This window comes from Prionailurus bengalensis, chromosome D2 (genome assembly GCF_016509475.1).
Source record: "Prionailurus bengalensis isolate Pbe53 chromosome D2, Fcat_Pben_1.1_paternal_pri, whole genome shotgun sequence".
NCBI classification, from domain to species: domain Eukaryota; kingdom Metazoa; phylum Chordata; class Mammalia; order Carnivora; family Felidae; genus Prionailurus; species Prionailurus bengalensis.
Genome location: NC_057351.1, coordinates 32,653,732 through 32,666,336, shown reverse-complemented (window position 1 = coordinate 32,666,336; position 12,605 = coordinate 32,653,732). Strand labels below are relative to the sequence as shown.

General features: G+C 39.0%; 1 protein-coding gene across 9 annotated transcripts in view; it reads left to right on the top strand.

The window, feature by feature from the left end:
• Nucleotides 1-12,605, top strand: part of MICU1 (mitochondrial calcium uptake 1) — a 254,403-nt gene that overhangs the window by 206,460 nt on the left and 35,338 nt on the right. For all 9 annotated transcript variants that reach the window (XM_043596599.1, XM_043596597.1, XM_043596596.1 and 6 more), the window contains one exon: nt 8,064-8,201. In XM_043596599.1, coding sequence (XP_043452534.1) covers nt 8,064-8,201 — 138 coding nt within the window. The remainder of the gene's footprint in view (nt 1-8,063; nt 8,202-12,605) is intronic.

The following is a 12,605-nucleotide window of genomic DNA, read 5'->3' as shown; positions in this document are numbered from 1 at the left end:
ACTGTAAATTGATACATCTTCCTGCAAATTAACTTGGTAATATGAATCAAGAGCTTTAAAGAGTTTATACCAGGGGTGCCTGGGTGGCTCAGTCGGTTAAGCGTCCCACTTCAGCTCAAGTCATGATCTCCCGGTCCGTGGGTTCAAGCCCCGCGTCGGGCTCTGTGCTGACAGCTCAGGGCCTGGAGCCTGTTTCAGATTCTGTGTCTCCCTCTTTCTCTGACCCTCCCCTATTCATGCTCTCTCTCTCTCTCAAAAATAAATAAATGTTAAAAAAAAAAGAGTTTATACCAATCACTTTTAGAGACACTAGGTTGGCAAAATACTAAAAGTCTGACAATACCAAGTGCTGGTAAAGATGAGAAGCAGTGGGGAGCTCTTATACATAGCTGATAAACATATTGGTGATTCCTTTGATATTTTATAAGAATAAATATATAATAAATAATATATAAAATATATTTTGTCATATTGTATATAACATATGGAGACCAAAAATATATGACCAAAATAATATAAGAGAAAATATAATAATATAGAAATATAGAAATATTTTTATAATAAATATAAGAATAATTGGATATTATCTTGAAAAGCCAGCCGTTCCAATTCGAGATATATAGTCTAGACTAGGAACTCTTATTCCCATTTCACAAAGACACTAATAAAAGAATGTTCATAACAGCTTTGTTCATAATAGCAAAAAAGCTGACAATAACTCAGATACCCATTTATAGGAAAACTGGTAATAGTGGCACCCTCAAACAATAGAAATCTATAACTGTAAAACTAAAAGAAGCACACTTAAATGTATCAACATCGATGAATGTTAGAAATACAACACTGGGACAAAAAAGAAATCTAACACTGAAAAAAGCAAATTACGAAAGAATGCAATCAGTATGAAACGATTTAATGAAGTTCAAAAACAAGGAGAAATAAACAATATATTGCTCAGGGACACAAACATGTGTTTTAAGCTAAAAAAATAACAAGGCGATAGAAAAAGAATTCCATATGGTAATTACCTCTTACAGGGGGGAGGGGGATGAGCTTCAACTGTTGTGCTAATTCTTCCTCTCTCAGGTTAAGTGGGAGGTTCATGGTGTTTTATTATTATACATTATACACATCTTATATACACATATTATACATTATACACATTATACACATATATATTATACACATATTATATACATCTATATGTATATTATTTTGTATATATCAAATATTTCATAATACATTTTAAAAAGCTTATAGAGTTTGATTTCATAATTCCATTTTTAGAGATCAATCCAAAAATAATAATGAAAAAATAAGTGCAGGAAAAGTTTATCCCAATGGTGGTATTTATTGTAACCCAAAACTGAAAACAACCTACATATCCAACACCATTTTTCAAATCTTGCCTTGTTTAAGAAAAGATTTGTTAAAGATTTTATTTAAGTAATCTCTATACCCAATGTGGGGCTCTAACTCATGACCCAAGATCAAGAGTCACATGCTCTACTGACTGAATCAACCAGGCAACCCCTAGAAGGGATTTTTAAAGGCCTTAATAAATACATTCAGTGAGACAAAAGTTAATTAAAACTTGCTGAGAAATGAAAGTTAAAGGAAGAAGGTAAGAGAAAGCCAGGAGTAAGGTTATTATGAACCATATGAATGATAAAATTTCCTGTTCTCATTAGAGGTGGGCCACAAATTTGACTCTTAGCTTCCAGTAACCAGGATAAAAAGGGAAACATGATTCATGGTGAAGAGCAAATCAACTGTTCTGATGGAAGCCAGACAGAAATTTCTCCCCAGATTAACTGTACAGGCAAGTTATTTAAATACTCTACCTATGTTTCCATGGAACACCTGTTATAGAATGTTGTGAGGATTATATAAATTCCCAGGGCAGCATCTGCCAGGTAGTAATCACTCAAATATGTTACTGATTAGCCATAATGAATAACATTCTCAAGAGTATTCTTCTGGAAAGCACTATCATGGAAGTAGATATCATTAAGGGAGACATGGAAAGGTAACCCTGGCCTCAGATAGGAAATCCTCTCAACAATAGGACAGCGTTATGAATTAGTTTTCAGGTGTTTCATCTGTTCTCACTCAATACGTACTTATTAAGCACATCCTTCACGCAAGTTTTTTGTCTGGTCATACATGACCAGAATGTAGGATTTGTTAAGTGGTGTTCTGCTTCAGTCAATCTAATCTGGAAGTCATTCTAATGTATTGAATAATAAATAAAATTTGTTGCATTTACTTTTTCTGCTTTCCAAATGTGAAAGTATTATTCTGCAATCAAAGACTGACCAAAAGCAATTATGAAAAGAATAGTGAAAAATAATAATTGAACTTAAGTAAAACCTACTAAGAACAGAATAATCAATTGAGGCTTTTAGCCTCCTGGGAAGTGGCATCATGGTGATAAAAATATTAATTGCCACATTTATTGAATGCTAATTATGCACCAAACTCTGCTAATTTCTTTACATATGTTATTTCATTTAATACTTACAACACTTTGAGGTTGTGAATATTATCTCCATTTTTTTGGGTAGGAAGATTTTGAAGCCTTAGAGGGAATAAGCCATTTACCTAAAGTCACAGCAGCAAGTATAGGTTCAAGGCGGGATTCGGATCCAGGCCTTGCTGATTCTAAAACCCTTGGTCTTAGTCACTTTAGTATATTACTTTTTCTCAAATAAAGCCAAAACTTATCTTGAAACCCCTTGTCCCAGATCTAAAATGTTTTTCCCCAACACTCTCAGTCAAGTATACCCTGATTTTTATTATTCTGTAATAAGTTTATGCATCAGTCTTATTATCTTCTTGGTTTTGACTATCAGACTGAAAGTTAACCTTCTTCTGGTTACTGATTTTATTTAAGTTGCTTCATTTGATCACCCTGTTGCTTCATTTGATCACCCTGAACTTAAAAAAAAAAAAATTAATGGATAGTATCCTTGGTTTTGAAGTAGAAAAGTTCAGCAGTTTAGTTTGGTAATATATAATCTCATGGTCCTAGACTCTAAGGATTGTTTTGGCCCTTGCTGAGGATGCTGAACCATGTTGCCTCCATTCCAAATTGTGGACTTCTTCCTCACCTTGCCAGTTAGCCAAAAGACAAGTATATAAGTGTTGACAGTGAAGATGCATCTTATCTTTAATGATCAAGAAAATTCAGGCTCCAGGCAATTTGACCTGGGGCTCTCTGATGTTCTCTGCCAACTATAGTTACGGATTTCCCATTCAAAGGATGAAGTGTGAATGTCATGGTCACTATGTGGGTTTGCAGTAGAGAACATTGCCTGTAATTGTTCTTCCTTTCCGTGGGCCTAACAGACAGTTGTCCTCAGACTCCTGGTGGGAACAGCAGTGGTATGGTGAAGATCTCAAAAGAGATGCCTGGCTGGCTCAGTCAGTAGAACATGTGACTCTTGAACTCAGGGTCAGAGTTCGAACCCCACGTTGGGTATAGATGACTTAAAAAAAAAAAAAAAAAGACAAACACTGTCATGTTGAAAAAAATAGATGTGTTCAGCGCAGTGGCTTGAGATTACTCTGTATTACTTGCATTATGCAGCTCAGAAACTAGAAAAAGCCTATCAAGAAAATTACCATTCTGAAATACTTGTATAAAGGCAGGATTTACTCTATGAGATAGACAAAATCTCCTGAAAGATAATTGTGTGAAAGAGAACAAGGTTGAAGTTTACATTTGTTGGAATATATTAACCTCGGAAGTCTTTAATAAATCAAGATCCACTTGCAGATACTGATTTCTTTTTCCTTTTATAATCTTTAAAAATTGTTTTTTTTTTTTTTTGGCCTTTGTTCATAATACATGTTTTCTTCTCTTTCTGGCTTCCCATATTCCTTAAATCATTTCATCTAGATGTATATAGACCATCTGTCCTTCCAAAAAGCTATTCCTTCTCTCAACACGGGGCAGCAGTGGGAACAAGAGGCACACTATGAAAAGAAGGCCAGGAAAAATCTTGTGGACAGTTTTTTGGCTCCTCTCCTTTGGCCCCTCTTTGCAACCCCCTGGGGAACAAAAGGGAGCCAACAGCTTGTATCCTTTTGGGAAAGTGGCAGTGGCTACAGAAGAGAAGACTTCCTAGACAGAAAAACAAAGCAAATGGTGGATGGTGTGATGGAACGCACACATTCTGTGCTGCGGGAGCAAATAGATTGGAATTTCTTACCATTGAAGTGCAACATAAGAGGCTGTATCGATGTTTGACTAAGTAAAATGCAAGCTAGTCATTTGAATTGCTTCCAAATACACAATTGGAAGCTCTCTACATTGTGATAATTTTGTAATAACCTATATCTTTCCCCAAAGACAGTCTCATGACCTGGGGAATTACATGCACGCTGTGCTCCAGGAGTTACATCCACAGGATTTTATAGACTTAAGATACACCCTTCATCCCTAGAGCCATGTGATATCTAACTGTAGCTCTTAAAAACGTAGCCCCAGTGAAGGTCCTTGAGAAACTGCCCTTGAAGTTCCCTAGCCTCAACATAGGAGGTCCTCAGCGAATAAATGTCGAATGAATAGCACATTAGTTCAAGCCAGTTCCCATTAGCAGTTTTGTATGTAAAGAGAAACTGCTGTCCCCCACCTCTTCCAGCTGTGTTTAAGACCGCAGAAATAAGGCAGTGTTGCCTTAGAAGAGCCTAAAAACCTAAAAGGAGAGGTGCTGCCCCAAATCAAATTACAGAGGAGGTAGTAACTTTGTAGTGGGCCATACTTCCCGGAGCAGAATTTTACAGTTTCTATTTCCTTTCAAGTTCCAGCCACATAAAAATAATAACAGTAATATAATAATAGAACCTACTGCCCAAAGTCAAGTCTGAGTTTTCCAAAGAACATTAATAAAAAGTCTAATTTGAGCATTGGAACTGTTCCTTGGAAACCTCTACTGGAAATTGTCTTTATTGTCTTTGAAAATCACAGAGGTGAGGCTTTGTGCCCCTGTGGAGAGCAGACGAATACAGCTTGCCTGGAACAAGCTGCCACTGCTGCCAGCCTTGTGAACAGCAAGCATTTCACCCTTGAGTCTGTCTCATAGGATACAGCTTCAGACTCCTCTAATTCAGATAGGTGGAGTTTCTCCATCGCTGTGAAATCTCACAGATAGAGGTACAGTGAGCATCTAAATTGGTAAAGCCTACCTGGGGGAGCAGGGGCCACAGCTGTGTTTCCCTTACTCACCTCTTGAAGCCTGTCGATCACCTGTGCATCTCCAGCTCCTGCCCAGTGTCACCTTTCATTGAGGATCTAATTTACACATTGTAGAAAGTACTCCAATTTGCAAAAATGTTATCAGTCTTCCATGTTGTTTCAGGATAGTAAATTGAACCATAAATCAAACTTAAATTGAATCCTGAAAACTTTTGATATTTTAAAAAATTAATCAAAAAATTAATCAGCTCTGTAGAAGTGATGGGGTAACAAGAAATGAAGGATTGAGTAGTTGAGTTTATTTTTTGTTTGTTTTATTTTTTATTTGAGAGAGAGAGAGAGAGAAACAGAGCACCAGCAGAGGAGGGGCAGAGAGATGGAGACAGAATCTGAAGCAGGCTCCAGGCTCTGAGCTGTCAGCACAGAGCCCAACGTGAGGTTTGAACCCACGAGCAGTAAGATCATGACCTGAACTGAAGCCAGATGCTTAACTGACTAAGCCACCCAGGCACCCCTAGTAGTTGAGTTTAAAAAAGAGGGCTTCACTTAACACTGATGATGTCGATTTCTTTGGAAATAGTTTTACTTCTCACTTAAATGTGACTAAACCCCATGGTTGTATTAGTTTATCCAAAACAATGCAGTGCTGTCCCATAGGATGGATTCGTACATTGCTTAGAATGATGAAACGGTGTGATATTGAGATAAAGTCTTTGGATCCTAACAGAGCTGAGTTTGAGTCCCAGCTCTGCCACATGGAACTTCCTGTTGCCTTGGTTTTCTTATCCCGAAACTGGAGCTGATAATATCTGCTCTAGTGTTTTGAAGTGATTAGATGAAGGAATACATGGGTGAAGTTCCTGGCCCATAGTAGTGCTCGGGAAATGTTGTTGTTGCTAAAATGTAGTTTCTGTGTCCTGCTCACTGATACAGTCCCACTAGTGAGGATATGAATGTATAAACAACTTACCAAGCTAACTGAGGAAATGAGAATTGAAAGAGAAATTCACTCTTGACTACATGCTTCCTTATTTTGTGTCACATATTGAGGGCAGAAACTGAATCTTCTTCTGTCCTGCAGTCCATAATGGCTAACACAGTGCTAGATAACTAGTAGACATTCAGGAAATGTTTGTTGACGTGACCTTACTTAGCAGTGTCTTATGTCTTTCTATACCCCTGTTATGAGAACAGGATTATGCCCTGCCACATGAGAATCTTAAAGTCTTCCAATAAAACTATGGGGATATTTTTACCATCTTCAAATTGTTTTGCTTTCTGGTTTCTGGGCCCATTGTTAGCCATGTTGTTCTTTATGCATTTATAAGTATCGCTAACCAGTGCAGCTGGCACAGAAATAACTTTTCTGTCTCCATTTTTAAATGAAAATCTTAGTTTTTCAGATATTACTGAAATTAGCTAGAAGTCCTTTATGCTTAACCTTTCCATCTGCATATTTAAATATATTTAATGATTTTTCAGTAGTTTTGTGATAAATAAGCATGTCTAATAAAGGCATCCCACACCATGAATTTTTTTAAGCTCTATTGACGACCTAGCATTTGATTACCATTTTGGGGAAAACCTGAAAATGCATTGCTTTTCTTTGAAATCCTTAAAGGTGTGAATATATTACAGATTGAGGAACTGATATGACTTTATGGATGTACAGTTGATCAAATGTATAATAATTAGCTTTTTTTCAGAGAGTTTTTTTTTTTTTTTCTTGGCCTGTTCAGATTTTCTACTTCTTGACTCAATTGTGGGGGTGGGGGAGATAGTATTTTTCTTAAAATCCTCCAATTCTTAATTTATTAAATTATTTTTTAATTTATAAAATTATAAAATGAATTCATCTTCAATGTGTATTCTTTGTTGCGTACAATTTGTCATTTCTAATTTTTTGCACTAGGATTTTCTCTTCTTTTTTGATGAGGCAAACTAAAGTTTTATGAGGACATTTCAGGCAATTGGAAGATCACCTTTGGCCATATCTTCCAAGTTTTATTTATCATGTTCCCATTCTCATTCATTTCTAGCAGCACATAATTGCAGGTTTCGTGAAAGTTATTTAGGAGTTTTGTGTCTGTGACTTCCATAGACATCCGTCATTAACTTATAGTTCCTGGCATTTTTGCCATGTCTGAGAGCACCTCCTTACCTGTCCCTCACCTCCAGCACTCAGTGCTAGTCTTCCTGTCCAAGGGCTCAGTGAGCTTCTGCTGGCGTCCCCTACCACTTCCTGGGAGACTGCACTCATTTCCCAAAGGGCAGGGGCATTTGAGAGTCAGTGTTTGCTACATTCCTTCAATCTCGTCCCATCTGCGCCATAGCTAGTTGCTATGCCTCTAAGTCTGTGACAGGTAGACGGTCTTCTCTAGCTTGAGTCCTGGGGGAGGATTCCCCTCCTTTGTAATTGCCTACTGATTATAATAAATACTGGGAGGGAATAATCAGCTTTCAAGTTATCACTGAGTAACGGGGACATGGATGACCCACCCATACAGCACTTATCACCAATAATATTACTCATGAATTGGAATGGAGTTTTAACATTGGACGCTCCTGCTCTGTAAGGTCCATGAGGTATCACAGCAGCTCCGTCTTATCCATGAAGAAACCGAAGCCCAGAGTAGTTGGGTGACTTTCCTGAAGTCATAAATAGTGCAAAGCTGGAATAAGAACCCAGATCTTCTGTTTCTGATTAATTTTTCAAATCTTAGTGAAAATTATAGTTCAAAAATGCAGTCTTGGCAACCATCAACTATTTTCTGCCATCCAACGCAGTTGCTCATTCCACATTCCATGTCAAAAGACTTTGCATTTGATCCCAAGAACACTCTTTCTGTTTCCCTCCCAGTTCGAGCGCCATGACCCGGTGGATGGGAAAATTACCGAGAGGCAGTTTGGTGGCATGCTGCTGGCCTACAGCGGGGTACAGTCCAAGAAGCTGACCGCCATGCAGAAGCAGCTCAAGAAGCACTTCAAGGAGGGAAAGGTGGGTCTCTCTGTTTACAGGAAGAGAAGGAACTGTGGGAAGGTACTAGCACGGGTACCAACAAAATGAGAGTGTCATGAAGCAAATACTGTAATTCATCTCTCATACTTGAAGAAAAAAAAAAAAAAGCAGTGGGCGAGGAATAAGGGTGAGTCCAGAATAACCCCCTAGGTTTCTTGTTCACACAAAGGGTGGCACCATGAACTAAGACTGAGGAATTAAAAAGAGAGACTGGTTTACAGAGGAAGATAAAGACTTTAGTTATAGATATCTTGAATGCAAGACACCTGTGGACTCTCCAATTAGAGGTGAGTAGTAGGCACTTGGATATTCAGATCTACTTCAGATGACTGAGATAGGTTTGGGAATTATCAACACACTATTCAAGTTAAAACCATGAGATTGCCCAAGGAATTTTCTGTATTCAGAAAAGAACTGTCTTTTTTTGGCCAGAGACAAAATCAAGTGGAACACTAACATATAAACAGCACAGGAAGGAAATGGTTAGAGAAGGTAGTGCAATCAAAGCCAAGGGAGTAGAGGGTTCAGGGACTGGGGGCGGGGGACGGGGGGTGTCACATGGGACAGAGAGGGTCCAGTAAACTAAGAGGATAAACATCCATTGGCTTTGGTAAAATGGTAATAATTAATGACTTTTGGGAGAGCTGTTTTATTTGATTGGAGGGCATATTAGAATGGGAAGTAAGGAAGCAGAAAGAGGAAGAAAATGAGGAAGACGGAAGAGGGGGGGGCTCCAGAAAGAAGGAACTAGAATATGTTAAAAACTCTAAGGCAGTATCTTATTAGTCTGCTTGGGCTGCTACAACAAAACACCACAGACTGGGTGGCTTCACCAATAGAAATTTATTTTCTCACAGTTCTGGAGGTTAGAAGTCCATGATCAAAGTGCAACAAATTAAATTTCTAGTGAGGGCTCTCTTCCTGTCCTTCAGACAGCCACCTTCTGGCTATATCCTCACATGGCCTTTCCTTGGTTGTTGGCAAGGTAAGAGAGAAAACCAGAGAGCAGGAGCACAAGAGCACACATGTACACCAGCTCTCTGATGCATCTTCTTATAAGAACACTAATCCTGTCAGTTCAAGGCCCCGCCCTTATAGCCTCATTTAACCTTAATTATTTGCTTAGAGGCCCCACCTCCTAATACGGCCATAATGGGGGTTAAGGCTTCAATGTAGAAATTTTGGGAGGCACACATCCAGTCCGTAACAGAAAACACAAAGGTCTAGCATGTGAGGCACCAAAAGGGGACTGTTGTGGTTAGAGCATACTAGCAAGGAGGAGAGTGGCCTGAGGTGAGGTTTGAAAGGGAGATGAGGGCCCCCATGTGCATGGAACGAGTTTGGTGGAATGGGAAGCTCTTTAAAGGGCTGTGAGCAGTCAAATGACATGGTTGTGTGCAGGTTTAAATAAAGGACTCTGGCCACTTTGTGGAAAACAGTTTGGGAAGGAGCAAGCAAAGAAGCTGAAAGACTGATAGTAAGATTATTAGAGAACTCAGGGAGAGATGATGGAGCATTTTCTGAGCAGCATTGCGATTGGAGACCATGAGTTTGTAGTGGTGCAGTAGTCAACACTGCTCTCTGATACCTTTCCACACCAGCTGCACCTGGTGCAGGAAGGAGCAGATGGCAGAACTGAATCAGCCTCTGGGGTTTTGCCAGGGTATGGGGTGGACAAACTGAAGCAGAAATCAGCTAAAAGGCATACCTCTTAAAGATCACCTACATATACACACACCCCACAATGCCAGATCTTCTCATTTCCAGCCAATACCCTTTCCAGTGGACAGTGATTACCATGTGGCCATGACCAAGGAACCTGACCTGGCACTAAAAATGTTCCTGTCCCTACACAGCAGTTGTTTCCTCAGTTATGAGGGAAGACTCATCACTAACGGAAAGTGACAGAGGACAATGTTCTCTCCCAGAGACAACTTTTACAGTGCTTAGTACCCAGCTCATATCTGTTGGAAATTATAATTTCAGAAAATTGATGGCAGGTGTTTAGAGGTGCCTGGGTGGCTCGGGTTGGGCAGCCGACTGTGGCTCAGGTCATGATCTCACGACTTGTGAGTTCGAGCCCCGCGTCAGGCTCTGTGCTGACAGCTTGGAGCCTGGAGCCCGCTTCGGATTCTGTGTCTCCCTTGCTCTCTCCCCCTCCCCTGCTCGTGCTCTATCTCTCTCTGTCTCAAAGGCAAAGAAACATTAAAAAATAAAAATAAGAAATTAAAAATTAAAAAGAAAGAAAATCGATGGCAGATGTTTAGATGGATTTTTAGTCCCTATGCTGGAAGCACAGTGTTTGCATTAGGAAACACTCTTTTCTTTTTACCAGACTAAGTTTTAAATAAGTTTGGTCCAGACATTTTTTTGACCTTAAAATAATTATCAGAACAGTCTAATTCATGTTTTATTATGAAATTTTTTAAAGCAATAAATAGGGTGTTGGAGACATCTCCCTTGAAGGAATAGAGTAGCTTTAGCAGAAGTTAATATAAGGCCTGGAGACCTTGCAAAAGAGCTCTGAAATGAAAGGACAGATTTTGTCAGATGATGAAAATCTGGGGTGCTAAATTACTTCTGGCCCTGAATTTCCAGGCTGCTATAGCAAGGAGATTGAGATTGATCGTCCTCTCATGTTGATTAGTTTGTGAACATAGCAATTAACTATAATGAGCGTTAATGAAGGGCCTTTGCTCCTAAGGTTAGCAGTCTATCTCTCTAGGATCATGTCTCATTAAAGGGGAATCACCATCTGCTTCTTAATGATTTCTTTTATTCCACTTTGGATTTGTTAACATGAAAATGTAAGTTTTCATTTGGCTCATATTAATCATTTTTCTGTGTGGGATTCTGCACAAATTATCAGTCCAGACCTAAAAGATTGATGATCCTAGTGGTGGCATTAAGTAAATATTTGCATACTGCTTAATGACCATGCAATGTTTCACAGCCTTTCACATTTTTCTTTTTCTGTCTTTCCAACAGCCTTGTTGGGTCTCATCTTGTCTTTGAGAATATAGAGATGGAGAGAAAGAGAAATTAATGACCCACCCAGAATCTGGACTGAAATCCAAGACTTTCAATTCCAGATCTTGTCCTTTCTGTATCAGAGTTCTCCTAACCATACCCTTTCTCTAAAGCAGTGCTTCTCAACCCCAGTCACCCAGTATCGCTTGGGGTGCGATTTTTCAGAAATGTGATTGTTGGGGCCCTCTTTAAACCGACTAAATCAGAAGCTCAGTGGGTGGGTCCAGGCATCATTTGTTAAAAGGCTCCTGAGGTGATTCTCCTGTGCTCTTGCGCTCGCTCGTGAGCCACTGCTCTGGAGGACTGCACTCCGTCGGTGTCTCTAGCTACTTTGCCCCTGAGTAATAGCTAGAAGGACTGGAGAACCTGCCATGCTAGAAAAATTGCTCTATTCGTGCTGTTATGTTTCGTATTTAACAAGGAGAGTTTTCATTTCTTTCATCCTTTTTTTTCAATGGGAACCGTGTTTTGTTTTGGCTTTGTTTTAAAAATTAGCCCCAAGGTGCTTGGGTGGCTCAGTCTTAAGTGTCTGACTCTTGATTTTGGCTCAGGTCATGACCTTGGGATCGTGAGATTGAGCCCCATATCAGGTTCTGTGCTGAGTTTGGAGCCTGCTTGAGATTCTCTGTCTTCCTCTCTGTCTCTCTAAAAAAATTAAATTAAAATTTAAAAATAAAATAAAATAAATAAAATAAAAATTAGTCCCTATCCTCTACCAGATTTTCCCCATTTCCCTCAATATCCTTTTTTCTGTGAATAATTCTTCTGGGCCAAATCTGACTCAGCTCTAAAATTTGCTAATTTTACTTCCTCCATATTGTCTTCTCCTCATTAAAAGAAAAACAGAGTTTTCTCAACTTTATCAATGTAATTCACAGGGATGGTTCTCGATGCTTGAGAGTGCAGAAGCTGTGAATTTTAATAATTTAGCAAATCCACTTAAGGCTGAACTGAAAATTACATTTAGTTCAATGTCAGACATTGCTCTGTGCAAGACACTAAGCCAGATGCTGTAGGAAAGATAAAAGATAAACAAAAACCATCATCTATCCTCAAGAAATATATAGTCTGTAATAATTTAGTAAGAAAAAATATATATACACACAGAGACCTATATAATTTCATATTCAGTACTTATTGAGCAACCACTATGTGCAAAGCACTCTTTCAGATATTAGGAATACCGTAATGAGCAAAACCCAGTCTGCCGCCTAGCATTTAATATTCCTAGTGCAGGGAGTCAGATCATAAATAATTATAATAGAGGGCAACTCACTTGACTTTGGGCCTCTTAAGAGCAGTGTCTTACTCGTCTTTGCATGTCCACAGTACAGTGAGTGTCGCATAGGCAAA